This window comes from Hyperolius riggenbachi, chromosome 3 (genome assembly GCF_040937935.1).
Source record: "Hyperolius riggenbachi isolate aHypRig1 chromosome 3, aHypRig1.pri, whole genome shotgun sequence".
Classification (NCBI taxonomy): Eukaryota; Metazoa; Chordata; class Amphibia; order Anura; family Hyperoliidae; genus Hyperolius; species Hyperolius riggenbachi.
Genome location: NC_090648.1, coordinates 30,561,071 through 30,588,909, shown reverse-complemented (window position 1 = coordinate 30,588,909; position 27,839 = coordinate 30,561,071). Strand labels below are relative to the sequence as shown.

Below are 27,839 nucleotides of genomic sequence, written 5' to 3'. Positions count from 1 at the left end.
TGGCTTTTATAGGCTTCAACCACTTTTCTGAATAATAACCCTAGTCACCCAACGACCAACTGTGCAAAGTTTGAGAACCCTACCATTAACAGTGTAAGAAAAACAAAAGTTTGCTTTCTTAAAACAGAAAGAATTTGCAATAATTCAGGTTGAAGTGAGCTTGAGATGTCTCCCAGGGCATCACTGCTGAAAATATGCTAATTAACCATTGTTACCCTTAGAAGCTAAACACACCTCCAGAACCGCTGGAATGCAATGATGTGTCAGCTTGTTAAATTGTACAGAGCCATAATAATCCAACACGCATACAGACTGTTTTGCATTGTTTGATCCTCATCAGTGCATGGCATAGATTAATTTGGCTCAATGCAGTAGGGCTTGTAACACCGAGAGGGACATGCTACCCAGCAAACTCATGGTGACCCAGAACTCATTGGAGTGTGTAAGGGACTACAATGGTCCTAAAAGCCCCCTTACTAAGATGTTAAGAAAAACAAACGTTTGCTTTCTTAAAACAGAAAGAATTTGCGATAATTCAGGTTGGAGTGAGCTTGAGATGTCTCCCAGAGCATCACTGCTGAATATATGCAAATTAACCATTCTACCCTTAGGGTATCATTCATAAAGAGCCTGTCGGTAGTGCGGGAAAACACCGTTCTTCTCCGCAACCGGTACTTTAGACTTCTGGGTGGGCATTCATAAAGAAATGTGTAGGTGCGGTGGCAGTGCGGAGATTCCCCGAACTAGGCTGGCGGTAGGCAGGCGGTAGGCAGGCGGAGACACGGAAGCTGCCGAGTTGATACATTTCTCCGTGTTCCGCTCTGCTGCAGCTGCCTGGGAGGTCTGTGTGTCTCCATTCACTTGCATTGGTATCGCCACATCAGAGGGAGCGGGACTTTCCGACCTGACACCGCTGGCGGTATTCTTTATGAATTAACATTTTGCTACATTTGTTCCGTTAATCACCGCACAAGGCGGTGATTTATCACTCTGCTCGGTATGTCTTTTTTTCATGCGGAAAGAGGCTTTATGAATGCTGACTTTGCTAAGTGGTCGGTAAAGTCAGCTGTTTTTAGCATTTCCGCATGCGGAAATGCTTTATGAATGATACCCTTTGAAGCTAAACACACCTCCAGTGTAACAGTGTATGGCTGCAGTTTACATTTTCCAGTGAAATTTGTATTTGTCTCTTTTTGGTTATGGGAATAAAAAGTATCCTATACTTTATTCCAGGTAATGTACTATGTGTGGGCCAAATTTGGCTATGTGAAGTTGGCCCCCCTACAATCAGCACAAATAAAAGTTCTAGCATGTTTGGTTAGCCTGCCTGGCGTTCTATTAAGATCGCCAGGCAGGCTGCGGGAGGGTTTTTTTTTAATAAAAAAAAAACTATTTCATGCAGCCAACTGAAAGTTGGCTGCATGAAAGCCCACTAGAGGGCGCTCCGGAGGCGATCTTCCGATCGCCTCCGGCGCCCAGAATAAACAAGGAAGGCCGCAATGAGCGGCCTTCCTTGTTTTGCTTATATCGTCGCCATAGCGACGAGCGGAGTGACGTCATCGACGTCAGCCGACGTCGTGACGTCAGCCGCCTCCGATCCAGCCCTTAGCGCTGGCCGGAACTTTTTGTTCCGGCTGCGCAGGGCTCAGGCGGCTAGGGGGCCCTCTTTCGCCGCTGCTCGCGGCGAATCGCCGCAGAGCGGCGGCGATCAGGCAGCACACGCGGCTGGCAAAGTGCCGGCTGCGTGTGCTGCTTTTTATTTCAGCCAAATCGGCCCAGCAGGGCCTGAGCGGCAGGCTCCGGCGGTACTGGACGAGCTGAGCTCGTCCAGACCGCCCAGCAGGTTAGTGCTACGTTTGTGCCCGTTTGTGCCGCAAAAATAAACATTTGTGCTGCTTTTGTTTTAAAGATAATAGCAATTATCTTTTTCCAAACCATGACATCACCCAGCCCCCCTACAAAGGCGCACGGACACAAAAGTGGGGTCGTTGGTTAGTGCTGGGTTTGTGCTCATTTGTGCTGCAAAAATCACTGTTCTATCTGTTATCGTTTTTGAGATATTAAAGGTTTTTTATAAAGGTCAAAAGTTCACCCAGCCCCCCTACAACAGCGTACAGACACGAAAGTGGTGTCGTTGGTTAGTGCTGGGTTTGTGCTCATTTGTGCTGCAAAAATCACCGTTCTATCTGTTATCGTTATTGAGCTATTAGGGCCCTTTTCCACTAGCAGTCGCTAGCGTTCACGCTGAACGCTAGCGATTGCTGAATCGCAAAGCCGGCGATTTCCCGACGTTTGCGGCCACGATCTTGCTATGCTATGCACTGCATAGCAAAATCGCGGCAAATATCGCTCCGCCGCGCGTTCGCGTTCCTGTAAAAAACGAATCTCAGTAGTGGAAATGACCTACCGCGATTCCTATGTTAAAAAGCAAACCATAGCGATTGTAAAATCGCTAGTGGTTTGCGACTTTGCGATTCAGCCAGCGCAACCGCGCTGGTGGAGAAGGGCCCTTAAAGGTTTTTTATAAAGGTCAAAAGTTCATCTAGCTTTATTCACTTCACTATTGAGATGTTTCTGGTTTATTTAATGTACAGATAGTCCCCGGTTAACGAACAAGATAGGGACTGTAGGTTCATTCTTCTACGTCCCCACCTCTGTTTGGCATACAATGAAAAATTGCGCCGGCTAAATAATGGCGCCATTTTACTGTGCGATATTTAGCGTACGATATTATAAAACGTTATTTATCTTTTAGCTCTTAAATGTTATTTTATAAAACACTATTTAACGTTTTAGTTGTTATACTTTATTTTTCCAATACTACATACATGCATACATACTGTACATACATACAAGCATACGTACATACATACATGCATGCATGTATACATATACATACATACAAGCATACGTACATACATACATGCATACATGCATGCATATATACATATACATACATACATACATACATACATACATGCATACATACATATACATACATACAAGCATACGTACATACATACATATATACATGCATACATACATACATACATATATATATACATGCATACATACATACATACATATATACATGCATACATACATACATACATATATACATGCATACATGCATACATACATACATACATACATACATATATACATGCATACATACATACATATATACATGCATACATACATACATATATACATGCATACATACATACATACATACATACATACATACATGCATACATACATGAATGCATACATACATGAATACATACATACATGTATGCATGTATGTATGTATGCATGTATATATGTATTTATGTATGTATGTATGCATGTATATATGTATGTATGTATGTATGTATGTATGCATGTATATATGTATGTATGTATGTATGTATATATGTATATATGTATGTATGTATGCATGTATATATGTATGTATGTATGTATGTATGTATGCATGTATGCATGTATATATGTATGTATGTATGTATGTATGTATGTATGTATGTATGTATGCATGTATATATGTATGTATGTATGTATGTATGTATGTATGTATGCATGTATATATGTATGTATGTATGTATGCATGTATATATATATGTATGTATGTATGTATGCATGTATATATGTATGTATGTATGTATGCATGTATATGTATGTATGTATGTATGTATGTATGTATGCATGTATTCATGTATGTATGCTTGTATTCATGTATGCCTGTATGTATATGTATGCATGTATGTAGTAATGGAAAAATAACACCTAAAACGTTAATTAACGTTTTATAAAATAACGTTTAAGAGCTAAAACGATAAATAACGGAAATAAATCCATTCAAAACGATAATTAACTGTTTTATGGGCATCTTAAAATGATAATTAACGTTTTGGAATTCGGCGCCATTTTTTTACAGTTCTTATCGTTAAAATGCTAAATATCGTTTTATAATGGAATTCCAGTGGCACCATTTTTATATAAACTGAGCTTGGCGCCATTTTTCACTGCTCCCTCTGTTTGTACCTCCTCTGTGTGCCTCTGCTTGTACCCCCCCCCCCTCCTGTGCTCTGTAACCCCTATCTGTCTCTGTTTGTACCCCTGAGCCTCTGTACCTACTCTGTGCCTTTGGTTTTACACCCTGTGCCTCTGTCTGTACTCCCAATGCCTCTGCTTGTATCCCTCTGTGTCTCAGTTTGTACCCCTGTGCTTCTGTTTGTACCCCTCCCTGTGCCTCTTTTTGTACTCCCTGTGCCTCTATTTGTACCCCCTGTGCCTCCGTTTGTAAACCCCTGTGCCTCTTTTTGTAATCCTCACCAAAGTTTGTACCCCCTGTACCTCAGTGTGTACCCCTTGTGCCTCTGTACCTCAGTATGTACCCGCTATGCCTCTTTTTGTACCCCGTGTCTCTGTTTGTACCTCCTGCGCCCCCCCTGTGCCTCTGTACTTCTGTCTGTACCCACTATGCAGTGGCGTACCTAGGGCATTTGGCACCCGGTACTGGGTATTAAAAGACACCACACCCCCCCCCCCCCCACACCCCCCGAAAAAATGGGCGGGCATGGTCATGACCACATGAGGGCGGAGCTAACTAATTTAAAGTATTAGTTAGTATAGTTGCCCCAGTATAGCTAGTACAGTTGCCCCCAGTGAAACTAGTTACCCCCAATGAAGTTAGTATAGTTGCCCCCAGTATAGCTAGTATAGTTGCCCCCAGTATAGCTAGCTAGTTTAGTTGCCCCCAGTATAGCTAGTATAGTTGCCCCCAGTATAGCTAGTATAGTTGCCCCCAGTATAGCTAGTATAGTTGCCCCCAGTATAGCTAGTATAGTTGACCCCAGTATAGCTAGCTAGTTTAGTTGCCCCCAGTATAGTTGCCCCCAGTATAGCTGGTATAGTTGCCCCCAGTATAGCTGGTATAGTTGCCCCCAGTATAGCTAGTATAGTTGCCCCCAGAATAGCTAGTATAGTTGCCCCCAGAATAGCTAGTATAGTTGCCCCCAGAATAGCTAGTATAGTTGCCCCCAGAATAGCTAGTTTAGTTGCCCCCAGTATAGCTAGTTTAGTTGCCCCGAGTATAGCTACTTTACTTGCCCCCAGTATAGCTAGTTTAGTTGCCCCCAGTATAGCTAGTTTAGTTGCCCCCAGTATAGCTGGTATAGTTGCCCCCAGAATAGCTAGTATAATTGCCCCCACTCCCCAGTATAGTTTCCCCAGTAGCATAGTTGCCCCCAGTATGGGGGAAGCTTCTGGCACTTCCCCCCTCCTAATTAGCAGCAGCTTTAGATATGCGGGCAGGAGCGGGCGGAGAGGACTTACTCACCTGCTTCCTGCGTTCCAGGCGATGGCGCACAGCGTCATCTGTCACGTGACGCTGGTCTCCGACTTCTCTGTCACTCACTGTGCTTCCGCTAATCAGGAAGCACAGTGGGCGGTGGAGAAGGCGGAGAGCAGCGTCACGTGATGATGACGCTGTGCGCCATCGCCTGGAATGCAGGAAGCAGGTGAGTAAGTCCTCTCCGCCCGCTCCTGCCCTCATATCTAAAGCTGCTGCTAATTAGGAGGGGGGAAGCGCCAGAGAGAGGGGACCCAGGTGAGGGAGGTGGGGGGTCCGTCCCCCCTCCCCGCCGCTTTCCCCACCACCCCTCCATTCTGTGTTGCTTCCCCCTCCTGCACAGGCCTCTGTGGGAGGCCTTGGTGACACCCCCTGGGGCACCCGACACCCAGAGCGGGGAGCCCCCTGCCGCCCCATGGTAGGAACGCCACTGCCACTATGCCTTTTTTTTGTACCCCCTGTGCCTTTGTTTGTACCTCCTGTGTCTCTGTACCCCCTCTGTGCCTCCGTTTGTACCCCCTGTGCCTCCAGGTGCCTCTGTCCTGCCCTCTGCCTCTATTTGTACCCCCCCCCCCCCCCCCTGTGGTGAACTCAGTTCCTCAAGTGGATTCAAACTTCCTCCATGCAGAAATGACGTCATCGCAATGGGATTGGGCCATTCATAAGTCGTGGACTATCTGTCCATTTTCTATAGCTCTCAAATTAAATAGAACGCTGCAATAACTTTAACGTTCCCCTTGCTTCAGATCAATGAAAGTTTGTTGCACGGATGCCTCGGCCACAATCTATAAAGCTCAAAATCAAACACAAGTCCATAGGCAGAAAATCAATTTTAGCCCTACTGCTCAATAATTACTCATCTCAAATCAGGACTGCTTGGGCTGTGGCACAGAGGGTCAACTTCTCTTTATCACTCCATCTCAGAATTGTGTTCCATGCTGTGCTCCATATTTCTCACTTTTGGCTATGAACCCAGAAGTCTCTGATGTATTGAGCGTGGTGTGGAACATTTAGGTGAGAAGCAGAAACACAGCAAAGTTAAAGGCCCATACACACGGGCTACAATTGTAGCTGTCGCCAGCGCACAGGGGACGTGCTGACGACAGCTAGATGACAGCTCCGCAGCAGCGACAGCCATCTACATGTCTCTGCTACAGGGCATAGATGTGGCGGAAGCTATCGCCGAAGGGAGCATCCCCCGGCCGGATGCTCCCTTCACTTCACAGTGTTGCCTGTCGCTAGTCCGCATACACAAGCCGAGACACGTGCCGGACTAGTGACAGTTGCCGAGAGACAAGTTGCAGTAAAGGTTGGAAATTTTATTTCGCTAAATTATACAGAGTGTAACAAAATAATTCCATTTAACCAGATTTAAGGCACAAACAAGCCAACTGTTGACTGTGAACAGGTAAAACAACATTAGCTACTTCTGGTCAATGTAGTGCATGAAGAATAGCAAGTATGGACAAGATATAAATGTGGATACATGGTATCTTCTAGTTGTGGCTATCCACTCCCTAGTATTATTCTAACGTAAATGGGAGCTAAAGCTAGAGGTATGTGGAGGCTGCCATATTACTTCATTTTAAGCAATACCAGTTGCCTGGCTGTCCTACTGATCCTCTGCCTCTAATACTTTTATCCAGAGACCCTGGGGGTACAAATAGAGACACAGGGAGTACAAAAAGAGGCGTAGCGGGTACACACAGAGGTACAGAGGCACAGGGGGGCACCAGAGGTACAAACAGAGACAGAGAGGGGTTACAGAGCACAGGAGGGGGGGGGGGGTACAAGCAGAGGCACACAGAGGGGGTAAAAACAGAGGTGGGGACATAGAAGAATGAACCTACAGTCCCTATCTTGTTCATTACCCGGGGGATTAGGGTGCAGGAAAAAAGGGTGCATGCGGCAAGTGGACAAATTGGACAAAGAGGCACCGGGGTGTAAAAACGAAGGCACAGGGAGTACAAAAAGAGGCATAGTGGGTACAAACAGAGGTACAGAGGCACAGGGGGGCACCAGAGGTACAGGAGGTACAAAAAGAAGCACAGGGAGCACAAAAAGAGGCAAGTGGGTACAAACAGAAGCACAGGGGTACAAATAGAGGCACAGAGGGGTACAGACAGAGGCACAGGGTGTAAAAACCAAAGGCACAGAGTAGGTACAGAGGCACAGGGGTACAAACAGAGACAGAGAGGGGTTACAGAGCACAGGAGGGGGGGAGGGTCCACAAGCAGAGGCACACAGAGGGGGTACAAACAGAGGTGGGGACATAGAAGAATGAACCTACAGTCCCTATCTTGTTAACCGGGCATTATCTGTACATTAAATAAACCAGAAACATCTCAATAGTGAAGTGAATGAAGCTAGATGAACTTTTGACCTTTATAAAAAACCTTTAATATCTCAAAAACGATAACAGATAGAACAGTGATTTTTGCAGCACAAATGAGCACAAACCCAGCACTAACCAACGACCCCACTTTTGTGTCCGTGCGCCTTTGTAGGGGGGCTGGGTGATGTCATCGTTTGGAAAAAGATAATTGCTATTATCTTTAAAACAAAAGCAGCACAAATGTTTATTTTTGCGGCACAAACAGGCACAAACGTAGCACTAACCAAACATGCTAGAACTTTTATTTGTGCTGATTGTAGGGGGGCCAACTTCACATAGCCGCCAAATTTCATTCAAATCTGTTCAGCCGTTTTTGCGTGATCGAGTAACAAACATCCAAACATCCGAACTTTCCCATTTATTATATTAGTAGGATTTAGTATTTATACAGCACCAACATCTTCCGCAGCGCTGTACAGAGTATATCGTCTTGTCACCAACTGTCCCTCAGAGGGGCTCACAATCTAATCCCTAACATAGTCCTATGTCTATATTGTGTAGTGTATGTGTTGCAGTCTAGGGCCAATTTAGGGGGAGCCAATTAACCTATCCTTGTGTTTTTAGGATGTGGGAGGAAACCAGAGGGCCCAGAGGAAACCCACACAGACATCAGGAGAACATACAAACTCCTTGCAGATGTTGACCTGGCTGGGATTCAAATCAGGGACCCAGCGCTGCAAGGCGAAAGCGCTAACCACTACGCCACCGTGCTGCCCATTCTTGCTATACTGATTGATCTTCTAAGTGAGAGCGCATCCTGAGGTGTAGTTAGCGTATGTTTGCTGTTGGCTCTTGCACCAGGTGCCGACCTCATCTCTTGACAGCTATAATCAATTCACAAAGGGGGAGATTTTGAAATCAGGCAATTTTGTTTTTCTACACTATATAGAACTGTTTTTAATTAGTAACTGTAGGGAAAATAATGCAACTGCCCACTGTACAATCTTTTTTTACCTTGTACTCTCCCCGATTTACGTCCAGTGGCGCACGGAAGGGGGTATTCTGGGTGCCTGGAACCCCCCCTGCACCGAGACCGGAACTATGTGTGTGAGACGAGGGTGTGTGTGTGTGTGTGTGTGTGTGTGTGTGTGTGTGTGTGTGTGTGTGTGTGTGTGTGTGTGTGTGTGTGTGCAGCGAGGCCTCACGCTGCGGAGGGCCTCGCTTGCTGCTGGCGGCGGGCGTACGGGCACCAGGCAGAGCTGCGGGGAGAGGGAGGACTTTCCACTTACGGTGCCTGGATCCTGCGCAGCTTCTATGTACTTCCTGTCCCGGCCGGCGTCTGTCGCTATGGTAACAGCCGCCCCCAATGATGACGTAACCGCGTGTCATCACAGGGGGAGCTCTTACCGATGCGACACGCGCCGGGAGAGGCTGAAGATAGAAGCTACGTGCAGGATGAAGGCAGGTAAGTGGAAACTCCTCTCTCCCCACTCCCCCCGCCTAACCAAATTAACATATACCTATCTAATCTATACTGGGGGACATATACCTATCTAATCTATACTGGGGGACATATACCTATCTAATCTATACTGGAGGCATATACCTACAGCATCTAATCTATACTGGGGCATATGCCTATCTAATCTATACTGGGGACATATACCTATCTAATCTATACTGGGGGACATATACCTATCTAATCTATACTGGGGGACATATAGCTATCTAATCTATACTGGGGACATATACCTATCTAATCTATACTGGAGGCATATACCTACAGTATCTAATCTATACTGGGGACATATACCTATCTAATCTATACTGGGGCATATACCTATCTAATCTATACTGGGGCATATACCTATCTAATCTATACTGGGGACATATACCTATCTAATCTATACTGGGGACCAGGGCCGGGACAAGGTCCACCACCAACAGAGGCTTAGCTGCCCAAGTGCGCCCCCCCCCCCCCCCCCCCGAAAAAAAAATATATTTATAAATAAATAACATTGCAATCCAATCAGTCATGTTCGGGCATCCCTAAGGATCCAACCCAGTAAGAACAATCAGTGGCTGTTAGAGTAGGACTATGTTGGGATTAGATTGTGAGCTCCTCTGAGGACAGTCAGCGACATAACTATGCTCTGTAAAGTGGTACAGAAGATGTCGGGACATATACCTATCTAATCTATACTGGGGGCATATACCTATCTAATCTATACTGGGGGTCATATACCTATCTAACCTATACTGGGGGACATATACCTATCTAATCTATACTGAGGGACATATACCTATCTAATATATTACCGGGGGACATATACCTATCTAATCTATTACTGGGGGACATATACCTATCTAATCTATACTGGGGGCATATACCTATCTAATCTATACTGGGGGTCATATACCTATCTAACCTATACTGGGGGACATATACCTATCTAATCTATACTGAGGGACATATACCTATCTAATCTATTACTGGGGGACATATACCTATCTAATCTATACTGAGGGACATATACCTATCTAATCTATACTGGGGGACATATACCTATCTAATCTATTACTGGGGGACATATACCTATCTAATCTATACTGAGGGACATATACCTATCTAATCTATACTGGGGGGCATATACCTACCTAATCTATACTGGGGACATATACCTATCTAATCTATACTAGGGCATATACCTATCTAACCTATACTGGGGGTCATATACCTATCTAATCTATACTGGGGGACATATACCTATCTAATCTATACTGAAGGACATATACCTATCTAATCTATTACTGGGGGACATATACCTATCTAATCTATACTGAGGGACATATACCTATCTAATCTATACTAGGGCATATACCTATCTAATCTATACTGGGGGGCATATACCTATCTAATCTATACTGGGGACATATACCTATCTAATCTATACTAGGGCATATACCTATCTAATCTATACTGGGGGGGCATATACCTATCTAATCTATACTGGGGGCATATACCTATCTAATCTATACTGGGGGGCATATACCTATCTAATCTATACTGGGGACATATACCTATCTAATCTATACTGGGGAGCATATACCTATCTAATCTATACTGGGGGGCATATACCTATCTAATCTATACTGGGGGACATATAGCTATCTAATCTATACTGGGGACATATACCTATCTAATCTATACTAGGGCATATACCTATCTAATCTATACTGGGGACATATACCTATCTAATCTATACTGGGGCATATACCTATCTAATCTATACTGGGGGACATATACCTATCTAATCTATACTGGGGCATATACCTATCTAATCTATACTGGGGCATTTACCTATCTAATCTATACTGGGGCATTTACCTATCTAATCTATACTGGGGACATATACCTATCTAATCTATACTGGAGGCATATACCTACAGTATCTAATCTATACTGGGGGACATATACTTATCTAACCTATACAGGGGGCATATACCTATCTAATCTATCCTGTGGGGCATATACCTATCTAATCTATACTGAGTACATATACCTATCTAATCTATACTGGGGGACATATACCTATCTAATCTATACTGGAGGCGTATACTTACAGACAGTATCTAATCTATACTGGGGACATATACCTATCTAATCTATACTGGGGACATATACCTATCTAACCTATACTGGGGGCATATACCTACAGTATCTAACTATACTGGGGACATATACCTATCTAATCTGTACTGGGGCATATACCTATCTAATCTATACTGGGGACATATACCTATCTAATCTATACTGGGGGACATATACCTATCTAATCTATTACTGGGGGACATATACCTATCTAATCTATACTGGAGGCATATACCTACAGTATCTAATCTATACTGGGGACATATACCTATCTAATCTATACTGGGGACATATACCTATCTAACCTATACTGGAGGCATATACCTACAGTATCTAATCTATACTGGGGACATATACCTATCTAAGCTATACTGGGGGCATATACCTATCTAACGTATACTGGGGCAACTATATGGGCTACCTATACTGGGGGGGGGGGGACCTATAGCTGGCTACCTATATTGGGGGCACCTTTACCAGTCTCCACGTTGGGGGCGCATTTTACGCCCTCGCCCTGGGTGCAATTTAGCCTAGAAACTGCTAGTGTTTGGCTCCACCCACATCATGTTTTGGCCACACCCACATGCCCCTTTCAGGAATCCCCCCCCCCCCCCCCTGAAAATCCTGGATTTGCCCCTGACGTCCTCAAATGAACTACAGGTGGGGACACCTTCACTGCTGGCAGGTGCCTCACTGCAGAATGTTTGTATACTGAGAGTTCCAGAGCCGGTGTAAATAATGCTTAGTCTCTCAGAATGCTCTGGGAAAGAGAATTGCGCATATCTAATCAGCTTAGGCTAAAGATACAGACACACGTCGGATTTTTGCAAACGACCCGTCGTTTGGACGTCAAACCGGGCGCGTGATCCGCCAAGCGAATCGCTCAAGTCCAGTGTTATCAGCTGAACGACAGACTGTACACACACCGATTTGACGTCCAAACGACGGGTCGTTTGCAAAAATCCAACGTGTGTACGAGCCTTAAGCATCACTGGGAGGGTGTGTCCACCTACTAATATACAGCAATACAGGTATATAGATATGGAAAATGTTTCTGATGCTAAAACCAGGATCATTAATGTAAAAGTGGGAAGCCTGAATCATTTATTGCATTTCACTATATAGTGTCTCTTTTATTTAAACATAATACTTAAAGAGGACCCATAATGACATTTAGTAAAATATCGTAAATTATTCAGGACAGGACACCCAATGTTATCGTAACTATCCTGGTTTTGGAAATACTTTGCATATACATATATTTGCAGCTTCTCCCCAGAAAATCTGCATTGTTGGTGATACTGCAGATCACCTAATAATCAGAAATCTGCCTCTTGCTGACGCAAATCGTTACAAGTAAAAGGTGTATGCAACAAGGAAAGAAGCTGGAGCTTACCGGGTGGGTACAAGAACCAGGCAAAGTAACAGTTTGCCCCGCAACTCGCCTTCACGATTCGCTGCTTACAATGCGCAGCTCCCTCTGGGCATAAGGACCTAAGTATTATTCAGCGATTTATGAGTCCGAGGACCGATGTGGGTGGGGACTAGGAAAACCCTATTCTTCTAATACGTCAAATGACGCCACACCACTTCCTCTATCTGTCCTAAGGGAGCCTGGGAAATGTAGTCGCCGGAGAATAGTAAAAGAAAACGTACTATAAAGAGAGAAGTATATGTAGATCAGAGCAGAAGAAAAAGACTATTCCTGAACAATTAAATGAACAATGGAAAAGACTGTACAATATATATACACATATATAAATATAGAGGTAGTAAATAATACACAATACAGCAATATACGAATAATGGATCTTAATGTTGCCACCTAGTGGCCAAAAACCAATAGTACAGTATAACAAACATTACAAAAACATCTATACAAAAAGGCACGTTCAAATCGTTGAAGGCAGCAAACTGTAGAGAGATATTTGTTATAATTTAAGTAGGCCTCAGTTATTTGGACTGAGTTAGTCAAAAAGGCTTGAGGAGCAGACCTGCCCTTTAAAGCGGAATATAACCCTGCATTTCAACTTTGCTCTAAAACATTATTTACAGCATATTATATACAACCAGCATTTTTTTTTTACTAGACCAGCATTGGAAGGGTTAAACACAGAGGTTTTAAGTTCCGTGGAGAGATATGCAGACGTTCAGATTGTTACATTCTATTTAGTTATATGTATATATTTAGAAATGTTACACACTCTTTGGCTGTCCTCCAGCTCCTTCTCAGTCAGAGAGATGAGTCACATTCAACACTTAGATACATTTATGTAAACAAAATGTATCTCTCTCAAGTTCGGATGCGTCTGCAGAAATCTCCAAGAACTTTAAAGCCCTGTGTAACCCTTCCAATGCTGGTCTAGTAAAAAAAAAAAATGCTGGTTGCATATAATATACTGTAAATAATGTTTTAGAGCAAAGTTGAAATGCAGGGTTATATTCCGCTTTAAGGGGATTTTCTCTTAGAGAGAAAATTTGTAGTTCTGTCAGCAGAACTAGAACATACCAAGAAGCTGTTCTATGGACAAGGCCACAGGTCTCCCTGACCTGGGCATGTACCGCCACTAGAACAATAAACATCAACCATGTTTTGTAAATATCCACATTCCTGTATGTATGTCAAATGCCTCATCGAATATTAATCGAGTAGGTGTGTATGATGACACCACGAGAGGGTCCACCAATAGTCTGATCTAGGGGATGGCGAAGATGATGTCATATTTAACTCTTTCCTAGTCAGTATTAAAACCTGAGTGAGCTATGGGAGTGCACTCTGCTTCTTACTTTCGCACTAGCTCGCAAGGCTGACTGGGACCTCTAAGTATGTTCATTCCTGTCTGTAATCTGATATAATGTATGCTGTACATAGGTAGTTTAGTGTAGGTTAGAAAGAAGTACCTGATTGACTTCAGCAGGAAGTCTAATCAAGAAGCTTGTAACGCAACATGAAGATTGGCGTGGCTAGGATATGATGAACTGTATCTATCTGTATTTCTGTTTCCTGAATAAACTCCGTAAACGTTGAAGAAGCCTGAGAAAAGTCTATCTCCTGCTTGCTGTGTTGAGAGTCAAGTTATCTCACAGTCTGTGAGACGCAACTATAAGAAGTTGATGGTGTGGAAGCAAGGTGATTTAGAACAGAATCTAACAATATTCAGTCACCAGACCTCACTGTATATAATACTTAAAGATCTAGAAGATACAAACATAGCTCATTAAGAATATGTTAAAAAATCGCCATATTGAACACGTTTAGTGTAAAACAGGGGAGACCAACCAAACAATTCCACTAAATGGTGACTCAAATATGAGAAGACAACAGATTGGGGAAGAAAACGTCAAATCACATCACACGAGATGGCAACCCAGACATGATGGTAAAATTAAGGTAGATTCTGTGGTGAAAAAAGGAAGAGGAGGAGCATGGGACTACTCACCAATCCCAGCCCAAAAAAGCTCCATTAGTACCAAGATAAGGTCCGTGAGCAAAATCCAGACCAGGGAACCCACTCACCTAGGGTCCCATGTGGTCAACACACGTGATCAGTGTAAAAAACCTAAAAATGAGAAATCCTCATTTAAACCTACCGGGGATTTAGAACTTAAGTCAAAGATCCACTTTGTCTCGTGTCTTAAGAGTGATGGTACTATATTGCCGCCCCTAGAAGACAAAAAAACATGTTTTACACCACAGACAGTCCAACCAGTTGTGCGGTCCCCGTGTACCTTCAAAGCATGGTCTGCTACTGGGGTAAGAGGTTTACCCTCTACAAGATCCCTCTCCACCAAACGTATAGTTGAGAGGTGTTTTTGAATACGTGTTTTTCATTTATTTTTAGTTTGTCCAACATAATATAAGTTACACGGGCACCTTAGTAAGTAAATCACTGCTTCTGTTTGGCAATTAATAAACTCCTCTATATGATGGATTCTCTGTGTTTTAGGACTGATCACCTCTTTGGTGGGTCTCATCAAAGGACATATACTACAACGTCCACAGGGAAAACTTCCCTTAGTGTCCCTGCGTAAAGCCCCGGGGACTATACCAACAAGAGGAGAAAATTGAATGTGAGCCCAGGGGAGATGAGGAGGTGAATACACTGCAGGTTATTAATTTAACTGAATACCAGCTCAGTCCAGCCCAATTAAGTGTTTTACAAAAAGGTAAAGGTCTCAATTTTTCACCTACTAAGAACATGGACATTTTTGAAGTTGTCAAAATTTATATTTGTTTTGCCGAAGACTAGCCTTGAAACGCCTTTACCATCATGAAAATAAGGAACTGGATGTGCGAACTCAACAAATTGTTGATTTACCCGATGAAAATGACAGAGAAGTGTTTGAGGATCCTATGGACTTACTTAACCTCCCTGGCGTTCTATTGAGATCGCCAGGGAGGCTGCGGGAGGGTTTTTTTTAAATAAAAAAAAAACTGTTTCATGCAGCCAACTGAAAGTTGGCTGCATGAAAGCCCACTAGAGGGCGCTCCGGAAGCGTCATTCTGATCGCCTCCGGCGCCCAGAATAAACAAGGAAGGCCACAATGAGCAGCCTTCCTTGTTTTGCTTCCCTCATCGCCATAGCGACGATCGGAGTGACGTCATGGACGTCAGCCGACGTCCTGACGTCAGCCGCCTCCGATCCAGCCCTTAGCGCTGGCCGGAACTGTTTGTTCCGGCTGCGCAGGGCTCGGGCGACTGGGGGGACCCTCTTTCGCCGCTGCTCATGGCGGATCGCTGCAGAGCGGCGGCGATCAGGCAGCACACGCGGCTGGCAAAGTGCCGGCTGCGTGTGCTGCTTTTTATTTTGCTCAAATCGGCCCAGCAGGGCCTGAGCGGCAGCCTCCGGTGGTGATGGACGTGTGTAGTTGTCCATATCGCCAAGGAGGTTAATGAAAATGAGAATGTTGCTGGTTCGGATGGCGAAAAAACTACAAGAGGTAGGTTTAAACCTAGATCCACTTTTCTACCTAATCTGTCATTGTTTCCACCAATTAAAATATTTTTTGATTTGGTAGTCTAGAATATAGAGAGATTGAACGTACAATGTCCATATATGTCCAATTTGACTAAGGAAGAAAATAAAGCAATCAGAGATTTGGCTAATAGGGACAAATTTATTATACGCGAGGCAGACAAGGGTGGCAACATTGTCCTGTGGCCGATTCAAGATTATTTGAATGAAGTCAACAGTTAGGAGATAGAAGATATTATAGACGCCTATCTAGCAATCCTACTACAGCATTTATTTTCCAACTTAACCATCTTTTAGATCAGGGGTCTCAAACTCAATTTACCCGGGGGCCGCAGGAGGCAAAGTCAGGATGAGGCTGGGCCGCATAAGGGAGTTCACGTGTCCCCGCCGCAAAACGAGGGCTGCAGAGCCCCCAAATTGCCCCGGGGGCAATCCGCCGGCATTTCCTGGAAGGGGCAGAGCTTTCAGCTTCAGCTCTGCCCCTCCTGACGTCAATCGCGGCGGATCGCCGCCTCTGCCCGCCCACTCTAAACATAAAAAAAAAAATTGGGAAAATAGGAAAAAATGCCAGGAATCTTCATACAGCCATATTACGGCTGTATAGCGATACCTGGCCAAAGCGCTGCGGCTGCGTATGGACCCCCTGGAAACTCTGTCAGGAAATGTATTGCTCTTTCTTTTGATACATGTAAAATTACACTACCGTTAGGCTTGCTACTAAAAGTGACATTTACCGCATTTAAAAGTATACTATTTTCCTTCGAAACTTTAAAATCGATTTTCTCAAAAACTATAAGGTCTTTTTGAAAAATTGTTTTTTCCTCTTATTCCTAATGATCTCCTTAACATATCCTGCAAATTTAGGGTTTCTAGCATTTAAGGTGGATTTGCTATTAACCATTAAAGTCGGCGGGTTTTTAAATGTGTATTTTTTTCCTTTGCAACTTTAAAATCGATTTTCTCAAAAACTATAAGGCCGATTTGAAAAAATTTTTTTTCCTCTTGTAGCCACTGGGGGCCCCTACAAGCTCTGGGGCCTTGGGGCCACAAAATATTGTATCGCGGGCCGCAAATGGCCCGCGGGCCGCGAGTTTGAGACCCCTGTTTTAGATGGAGCAAGAGAAAGAGGTCTAATCACCCAAAGGAAAAAGCTTTTTTAACAATGAAGGAACCTGTCATTCCGACTTTTTACCTATTACCCAAAGTCCATAAGAACATGGAGCGTCCACCTGGACGCCCTATTGTTTCAGGGATTGGGAGTCTGATCGAAAAGGGGCGTAGCTTCCTAGACTTCTTCCTCCAGGTGCACGTTGTAACTTTGGACTCCTATGTCCGAGATTCGTTGGACTTGATTACCAAGCTCAATCATATCTCTGTCCCCACAGGCACTTACTTCATATGACTTGATGTTGAGTCTCTTTATACGTATATCCAACATGAAGACGCATGTCGAGCTGTTCAGTATTTCCTGTCAACTACTACCACAGGTAGAGCGGAATTTAACACCTTTTTAATTGATCTTTTGAACTTCATATTAGCTCATAACTTTTTTGTGTTTGATGGACAGTTCTTTTTGCAGACCCATGGCGTTTCTATAGGCGCCAAGTGCGCCCCCGCCATCGCTAATTTATTTTTGGGGTGGTGGGAGCGGGAGACTGTGTGGGGTCCCTCGATGGAATGGTACCACCCTAATATTTTGCAGTGGTATCGTTTCATAGACGATATTTTGATACTGTGGGAGGGCCCAGAACAAATGGCGCAGGAATTTATACAGAAACTGGGACAGAATGATAAAAATATTGTTCTGACATCTAATATCTCCTTGACCTCTGTGAATTTTCTGGATCTGCATCTTTATTTTACAGACACTGGGCAAATTGGGAGCACCCTGATTCGAAAAGCTACTGCAGTAAACAGCCTTTTGCATTATGGTTCCTTTCACACCAAACAATTGACGAATAACATCCCTACAGGACAGTTCCTACGGGTTCTGAGGAACTTCTCTGATGAGACAGAATTTGAACGACAGGCCGAAGACCTCAAAACAAGCTTTTTGCAAAGAGGCTACCCCATACGAACGATCAAACAAGCTTATCAAAGAGCTAAACATTCTAAACGGGAAGATTTACTGTATGGAAAACAAAAGACGACCATTCGACCAATACCATGGTAAGACTCTGTACCCCCTTTAATACGAGGTGGGACGATTTAAGGGGTATTTTGGCCAAACATTGGCCTATTTTACATACTGATCCAGTGTTGGAAAAATGTATCCCAACTAAACCTGCCTTAACAGCTAAAAAAGCACCTACACTCAAAGACCGTCTTTGTAAAAGCCATTTCCAACAACCATCGAATTTACGCAGGGACATTAAGGGAAGTTTTCCCTGTGGACGTTGTAGCATATGTCCTTTGATAAGACCCACCAAAGAGGTGATCAGTCCGAAAACACAGAGAATCCATCATATAGAGGAGTTTATTAATTGCCAAACAGAAGCAGTGATTTACTTACTAAGGTGCCCGTGTAACTTATATTATGTTGGACAAACTAAAAATAAATGAAAAACACGTATTCAAAAACACCTCTCAACTATACGTTTGGTGGAGAGGGATCTTGTAGAGGGTAAACCTCTTACCCCAGTAGCAGACCATGCTTTGAAGGTACACGGGGGCCGCACAACTGGTTGGACTGTCTGTGGTCTAAAACGTGTTTTTTTTGTCTTCTAGGGGCGGCAATATAGTACCATCACTCTTAAGACACGAGACAAAGTGGATCTTTGACTTGAGTTCCAAATCCCCGGTAGGTTTAAATGAGGATTTCTCATTTTTAGGTTTTTTACACTGATCACGTGTGTTGACCACATGGGACCCTAGGTGAGTGGGTTCCCTGGTCTGGATTTTGTTCACGGACCTTATCTTGGTACTAATGGAGCTTTTTTGGGCTGGGATTGGTGAGTAGTCCCATGCTCCTCCTCTTCCTTTTTTCACCACGGAATCTACCTTAATTTTACCATCATGTCTGGGTGGCCATCTCGTGTGATGTGATTTGACGTTTTCTTCCCCAATCTGTTGTCTTCTCATATTTGAGTCACCATTTAGTGGAATTGTTTGGTTGGTCTCCCCTGTTTTACACTAAACGTGTTCAATATGGCGATTTTTTAACATATTCTTAATGAGCTATGTTTGTATCTTCTAGATCTTTAAGTATTATATACAGTGAGGTCTGGTGACTGAATATCTCTCTACAGTTTGCTGCCTTCGACGATTTGAATGTGCCTTTTTGTATAGATGTTTTTGTAATGTTTGTTATACTGTACTATTGGTTTTTGGCCACTAGGTGGCAACATTTAGGTCCATTATTTGTGTATTGTTATATTGTGTATTATTTACTACCTCTATATTTATATATGTGTATATATATTGTACAGTCTTTTCCATTGTTCATTTAATTGTTCAGGAATAGTCTTTTTCTTCTGCTCTGATCTACATATACTTCTCTATTTATAGTACGTTTTCTTTTACTATTCTCTGGCGACTACATTTCCCAGGCTCCCTTAGGACAGATAGAGGAAGTGGTGTGGCGTCATTTGACGCCGCTTCCGTCTCCTCGTTTTGCTCGGCCGCGCACACGTATTAGAATTAGAAGAATAGGGTTTTCCTAGTCCCCACCCACATAGGTCCTCGGACTCATACGCTGAATAATATTTAGGTCCTTATGCCCAGACGAAGCTGCGCATTGTAAGCAGCGAATCGTGAAGGCGAGTTGCGGGGCAAACTGTTACTTTGCCTGGTTCTTGTACCCCCCGGTAAGCTCCAGCTTCTTTCCTTGTTGCACACACCTTTTACTATTGCTATTCACTTTGCTCAGCTATTCCCATCACCAGGCCCACCATCAGGGGGGGACAACAGGGAGTGCAGTGGGGCCCCACCCGCCTAAACACCCCCCTCGCCGTTGGACGCCGCTGCGCTGATGCCTGCATCAGACCTCAATCAGCGGGTGACCACTGTGCGGGCGCTAGGACCTAGCGGACACCGCACTTATATGCGGAAGTGACATCACTTCCACATATAGAGCATGGTGCGTCCGTGCGTCCGCTCTAACTGGTCGTGTTGCCTGCTGATCGAGGTCTGATGCTGGCCTGCTGCTGGGAGGTGAGGGGGGAGCCTGTCACTTACTATCTAACCTGGGGGGTCCCTGTCACTTACTATCTAACCTGGAGGGCCCCTGTCACTTACTATCTAACCTGGGGGGCGCCTGTCACTCACTATCTAACCTGGGGGGTCCCTGTCACTCACTATCTAACCTGGGGGGTCCCTGTCACTCACTATCTAACCTGGGGGCCCCTGTCACTCACTATCTAACCGGGGGGGTCCCTGTCACTCACTATCTAACCTGGGAGGCCCCTGCCACTCACCACCTAACCTGGGGAGGCTCCTGTCACTCACTACCTAACCTGTGGGTTCCTGTCACTCACTAACTAACCTGGGGAGGCTCCTGTCACTCACTACCTAACCTGGGGGTCCCTGTCACTCACTACCTAACCTGGGGGCACCTGTCACTCAGTGCCTAACCTAGTTGTCCCTGTCACTCACTACATAACCTGGGGGGCGCCTGTCACTCACTACCTAACCTGGGGGCACCTGTCACTCACTACATAACCTGGGGGTCCCTGTCAAAATTCAGAATCCAGGTGAGAGGCGTCTACCATATTAAGGGGGCATTCTGCCTATTTATGTGAAAATGCTGTCTATTTATGTGCCTCATGACTGCTGAATTTGTCTTGTTGGGGGTCACATGATTGCTGAATTTGTCTTGTTGGGGGCCTCATGATTTGTTGGGGGCCTCATGATTGCTGAATTTGTCTTGTTGGGGGTCACACGATTGCTGACTGAGACTATGGGATAAGCTGGGTAAAGCTGGGGGGGAGGGGGGGGGGCAGGACTGATGATTTGTGAGGGGCCCCAAAATTTCTGATGGCGGTCCTGCCCATCACCTCTCCTTTTTTTCCTTGTGGTCACTGTGGATGGTTCTCTTTTCATATATTTTTCCATCCTCTGATGTTCATTATACACTATTTGTAATTATGCACTTATAGCTGGTGTCTCTCCAGGGGGAATTGTACTTTTATATTCTTTTCATGATTTTTTTCATGACTTTATATATTCTTTTGATTACCTGTTGAAACATTACTAGGCATTATGTTTATATGTGAATGGTGTAGGACATATAATTATCATTACAGAGTGCCCCTCTGTTTATGGTTTTAAGTGTTTTTATTGACTTTTTTGTACTGAATAAAGATGATTTACATTTTTGGATACATTGGTCGAGAGGTGCGGTTTTTCAGGGAACTTTCTTGTTCTTTTTAGTGTATGTTCTGTCAGATGCTTGTCAAGTCGAATCTGACAGGAATCTATCTGATGTGTGCCACACACTAGGAACAGATTTCCAATAGATTTCAGAATTAAATCTATTGGAAATCTGTTGAAAATCGATCTAAATGCATTATTGCACAATTAGATTCAATGCAACTCTCTGGGCCATCGATCTGCTGCCAGCAGCAGATCAACCTAGATTTTCCATCCTGTCAGATAGATCAAATGAATCGATTGAAATTGATTGAAATTGACCGCAAATCAGTCGAATTCTTTCAAATGCTGATTTGAAAGAATCGATCTCTGATCGACCGATTCTATAGAATCGATCAATCGATCGATGACTGAAATCGACTAGTGTATAGGCCTGCTAATTGGCAATGACGAGAGATCCACTCATCCTGCCCTGAGGTCCACTCATCCCATCCTGCCCAGTTCCTCAATACTGCGCAAGCGCTTTCCCAGGAGCTGAGTGTCCTTGGTCACGCACCCACAGTCGGGAGCGCTCTGCGCATGTGCAGGATGTCACGCAGAGCGCTCCTGGTTGAGAGCACGTGATCAAGGACACGCAATCCCCAGCAAAGCATCTGCGCAATATTAAGGAAGCTTGCGAACACGGGCATTCCCCATGTAGTGTTTGCAAGCGAACAGTTCGGGCCATCTCTAGTGACTATTTTAATTATTATTATTTTTACCTTTACTATTTTTTATTTTATTTTCTTCACAATGAAACTATTTTTTATTTTTACCACTTTATTTTTTTTTTTTTTTACAATGAACACTGTCTCTTTCAGAGACAGTGTTCACTGAGGGCTGGGAGCACACGGATTGGCCAAGGGATCACATGATCCCTTGGACGAATCACTGCAGCCACAAGGGTAAAGGGATCACATGAGCAGGTCTGCTGTCACGTGCACGTGTGCGCATTTTCAGGAAGTAATTACTTCCTGTATGGCGGCACTATTCTAAGATCGCAGGAGGGAAACCTGCTCCTCCAGCTTTATTCATATTCATCATGAGAAGTAAGACACAAAACACTTTTGGTATTTTTAAATCAATGCTATGTTTTATTACATGCAATTTCTTGAAGCTTTTTTTTTTCATCAGAGCAAATCAGAAAATGCATATTCTTGATAGAATCTGTTTTTTTTAGCAGCACAGGAACTGCACATCATTGAGAGCCGTGTCATCTCCTGCTCCTTGGCGCCGCTCTACTTTTGTCCTGATGCCACAGATACCTTTGAGGCAGGTGCCACTCCAAGAACCGAAGCTACCCCAATTAGCACCGTTACCCATCAGTTCTGCACGACTTGAGCACCGGAATTGGATGTTGTTGGCTGCAGTATTATCAGTAACTTGTGGCTCCACCCTCAGAGAGAAGGCAGTGAGATACTCAAATGGACACCACTGTTTGTCATTCCAAGTGCCCCATCTGTGAAGACACAAAAGAACATTGATGGCTTGAAGACAAGTGTCAAACATGCCACCCATAGCTTTTCTCAGGCTGGGTGCACACATAGCTGAGATGCTAGTGTTGCGTATAACGCCACATTTTTGCCACTAATGGAAGTCTATGGGCCGCAGGAGTAAATGCATATAAAAAAGCATATGCATTTTTTTATGCGTTTTCAAACCTGCATTTTTTTAACCACTTAACGAACGGGGCTGTTTCTCTCAGGAATCGCGCTCTGGAGGGGGGCTTTGAGGAGCCCCCCCCCCTCGCTCGGCAACACGGAGCGGCGGAGATCAGACCCCCCCAGTGGGTCATCCCCCTAGTGGGGAAAAAGGGGGGAAGTCTGATCGCCCTGCCATTAACACGATCTGTGCTGCGGGCTGGAGAGCCCACGCAGCACAGATCGTGTTAATGGCAGGGCGATCAGACTTCCCCCCTTTTTCCCCACTAGGAGGATGACTTACCGGGGGGGTCTGATCGCTGCCACTCCGTGTTGCCGAGCGGGGGGGGGGGGGTTGGGGTGGCTCCTCAAAGCCCCCCTCCAGAGCGCGATTCCTCCCTCCCTCCCCTTCCCTCCCTACCTCTCCTTGCATGGGCGGCGCAGGACGGAGATTCGTCCTGCACCGGAACTGACAGGCTTCAGCCTATCATATGCCAGCTGCGCAGCAGCGCCGTATTGATGTAAACAGCTGGGATTTCTTGCCCGCGTGTTTACAGTTAGCCTGCGAGCCGCGATTGGAGGCTCGCAGGCTATTCACGGAAACACCCTCCGTGAACTGACATCCAACGAGCAGCCATTTCCATGTAACACCACAAACGACCAGCCGCCGCCTATCGGCGTTATCTGGTCGTTAAGTGGTTAAAACGCTGGTTTTGTTGCATAATATTCATATTACATCAAACACATCAAAAAACGCAGATTATGAAAGTCAATGGAAATGCAATGGTATACGTTTTTCATGTCTCTTCCATGCCTTTTTATATGCGTTTTTCCCCCCAATTTTTTTTATTTATTTTTTTGCTGTATTTCCGCTTCCTGTTGTCTTTCTAGTGATTTGCATTAGTGTTGGGCGAACATCTAGATGTTCGGGTTCGGGCCGAACAGGCCGAACATGTCCGCGATGTTCGGGTGTTCGACCCGAACTCCGAACATAATGGAAGTCAATGGGGACCCGAACTTTTGTGCTTTGTAAAGCCTCCTTACATGCTACATACCCCAAATTTACAGGGTATGTGCACCTTGGGAGTGGGTACAAGAGGAAAAAAAATTTAGCAAAAAGAGCTTATAGTTTTTGAGAAAATCGATTTTAAAGTTTCAAAGGGAAAACTGTCTTTTAAATGCGGGAAATGTCTGTTTTCTTTGCACAGGTAACATGCTTTTTGTCGGCATGCAGTCATAAATGTAATACATATAAGAGGTTCCAGGAAAAGGGACCGGTAATGCTAACCCAGCAGCAGCACACGTGATGGAACAGGAGGAGGGTGGCGCAGGAGGAGAAGGCCACGCTTTGAGACACAACAACCCAGGCCTTGCATGAGGACAAGAAGCGTGCGGATAGCATGCTTTGTACCACCATGCAGTCATAAATGTAATAAAGATAAGTGGTTCAATAAACAGGGACCACGCGGCAACGCTAACCCAGCAGCAGCACACGTGATGGAACAGGAGGAGGCGCAGGAGGAGAAGGCCACGCTTTGTGAGACACAACAACCCAGGCCTTGCATGAGGACAAAAAGCGTGCGGAGAGCATGCTTTGTACCGCCATGTAGTCATAAATGTAATAAAGATAAGAGGTTCAATAAACAGGGACCACGCGGCAACGCTAACCCAGCAGCAGCAGCAGCAGCAGCACACGTGATGGAACAGGAGGAGGCGCAGGAGGAGAAGGCCACGCTTTGTGAGACACAACAACCCAGGCCTTGCATGAGGACAAAAAGCGTGCGGATAGCATGCTTTGTACCGCCATGTAGTCATAAATGTAATAAAGATAAGAGGTTCCATAAACAGGGACCGGCAACGGTAACCCAGCAGCAGCAGCAGCAGCAGCAGCACACGTGATGGAACAGGAGGAGGCGCAGGAGGAGAAGGCCACGCTTTGTGAGACACAACAACCCAGGCCTTGCATGAGGACAAAAAGCGTGCGGATATAGCAGCAATGCTTTTTGCCGCCATGCAGTCATAAATGTAATACAGATGAGAGGTTCAATAAACAGGGACCGGAAACGCTAAACCATCCCAGATGTTCATCGGTCATGTTACTTGGTTGGGGTCCAGGAGTGTTGCGTAGTCGTTTCCAATCCAGGATTGATTCATTTTAATTTGAGTCAGACGGTCTGCATTTTCTGTGGAGAGGCGGATACGCCGATCTGTGATGATGCCTCCGGCAGCACTGAAACAGCGTTCCGACATAACGCTGGCTGCCGGGCAAGCCAGCACCTCTATTGCGTACATTGCCAGTTCGTGCCAGGTGTCTAGCTTCATGCCCGGTTTCAGGTCCAGCGGTGCCAGCCACAAATCCGTCTGTTCCTTTATTCCCCTCCAAATTTCCTCCCCTGTGTGCTGCTTATCCCCAAGGCAGATCAGCTTCAGCAACGCTTGCTGACGCATGCCAACAGCTGTGCTGCACTGCTTCCACGATCCTACTGCTGCTGGTGCTGGGTTAGCATTTCCGGATGAGGTACAGCTTTGAGATGCGTTGGAGGAGAAGGAGTCAGAGAGGTAGGTGCTGCTGTTGTTATCCAGCTGTTTGCGGCGTGGGCAACACCCGCGCCGTAGCAGGTGAGGAATCGCTGCCAGGCTCCACAAGGTTCACCCAGTGCGCGGTAAGGGAGATGTATCGACCCTGGCCGAACGCACTCGTCCAGGTGTCAGTGGTGAGGTGAACCTTGCAGGCAACGGCATTCTTCAAGCTTCGGGTTATTTAGCTGACCACGTGCTCATGCAACTCAGGCACTGCAGAGCGCGCAAAGTGGTAGCGGCTGGGAACAACGTAACGTGGGATGGCCACTGACATCATGCCCTTGAAGCTGTTTGTCTCCACCACTCGATATGGCAGCATTTCGCAGGCCAGAAGCTTGGCTATGCTGGCTGGCTGTTACTGCCACGGCCCGGGGGTCATTTGCTGGCAATTTCCTCTTGTGCTCAAACATCTCAGAGACAGACAACTCAACCGTAGCGCTGCACACCGAAGGGCTGTTGGTTGTTGTGTTTGATGAACACTGGGAGACCTCAAGAGCACTAGTCCGGAAAGTGACAGTGTCAGCATCGTCTGATGTTTGTGAATGTTGTGAACCACGCAATGGCTGGGCTACTGCTGCTGCTGAGGCGGGTCTGGTGGTGAGTCTGGTGAACCCAAGGGAGGCAGTGTTGCTGGTGGTACCCTGTCCTGCCGCGTTTGCCCACAGAGTGGGATGTTTGGATAGAATGTGGCGGCTCATGCTGGTGGTGGAGAGGTTGTTAATACTTTTCCCCCTGCTCAGGCGGGTCTTGCACACCTTGCAAATCGCCATGGTAACATCCTCAGTGCAGTCTTCAAAGAAAGCCCAGACTTTAACTGGCTGAGGACTCGGACCTCGTGCGTGATGTGCTGGTGCTGCTTAACCCACTGCTGGACGCTTGAGAGGTCATCCAAGTAATTATCTGGTCCTGTTCTTTTGGATCTGTGAGGGTTGTTGTCCTGGACAACATGGGCAGTATTGAGTGGGTTTTCTTGGGTGCTCCCCTGTGGCCTGTACGTGAACCGTCAGGGGAAACACCTCTTCCCTTGCCCCTCCCTCTTTCACCGGATTTCTTCCTCATTTCACTTATCCTTAAAGTACACGCTGACTGGCAGCAGTACAGTGGCAGTACAGAAATGCTATACAGTGGTGGGTGAGCGGTGTACCACTATTGTCAGCAGTGACACAGAGCACAATGCTATACAGTGGCGGGTGAGCGGTGTACTACTGTTCCCAGCAGACACAGAGTGGAAGTAAACACAATGCTATATAGTGTGGCTGAGCCGTGTACACAGAGTGGCATTAAACACAATGCTATATAGTCTGCTATATAGTCACCCCGAACAGGGTGATGTTCTGCAGAACCCGAACAGTGGCAAACACTGTTCGCCCAACACTACTGGGAGGGAACGCAGATTTTAGTACCTAAACACACGATACAACATGTTTTCCGGGGTCGGACTCTGAGGCACATACAGATGGTCCCGATCATCATCCTCATCATACAACTCTTCTCCTGAGTCTGACCCACCCACCACCTCTGCCACCCCAACATCCCCAGACACAGACCCCTCATCGTCCTCAACATTAACTTGGGATGCTGGCCTGAGCCAGACCTCCTCCTCCACATCAGGCCCCATCATCTCCTCAATGGCAGCCCTCATTAATCGCTCTGGCGACGGACTGATGGACACAACGTTCTCCTCCGGGGAGGGCTGCTGCTGACCACTGGCTGCTGGGGTGGATGTTATAGCTTGCGTGGGGCGTTGGCTGTTGCTGTTGTTGGGAGTGCTGCTCACAGCGGAGGTCTCTGGGGAACTCATGTTGAGCTCATATAGTGGTTGACGGTGAGTGGAGTATTACTGATCCCAGCAATATACACACTGACTGGCAGAGTACGCAATGCTATATAGTGTGGCTGAGCGGTGTACACAGAGTGGCAGTAAACACAATGCTATATAGTCTGGCTGAGCGAG

The 27,839-nt window shown here is 45.4% G+C and overlaps 1 protein-coding gene across 2 annotated transcripts in view; it reads right to left on the bottom strand.

The window, feature by feature from the left end:
- Positions 1–22,762: 22,762 nt before the first annotated feature.
- LOC137560899 (vitelline membrane outer layer protein 1 homolog) overlaps positions 22,763–27,839 on the bottom strand; it is a 41,750-nt gene continuing 36,673 nt past the window's right edge. For both annotated transcript variants that reach the window (XM_068272059.1, XM_068272058.1), the window contains exon 4: positions 22,763–23,124. In XM_068272059.1, coding sequence (XP_068128160.1) covers positions 22,842–23,124 — 283 coding nt within the window. In that variant the 3' untranslated portion in view covers positions 22,763–22,841. The remainder of the gene's footprint in view (positions 23,125–27,839) is intronic.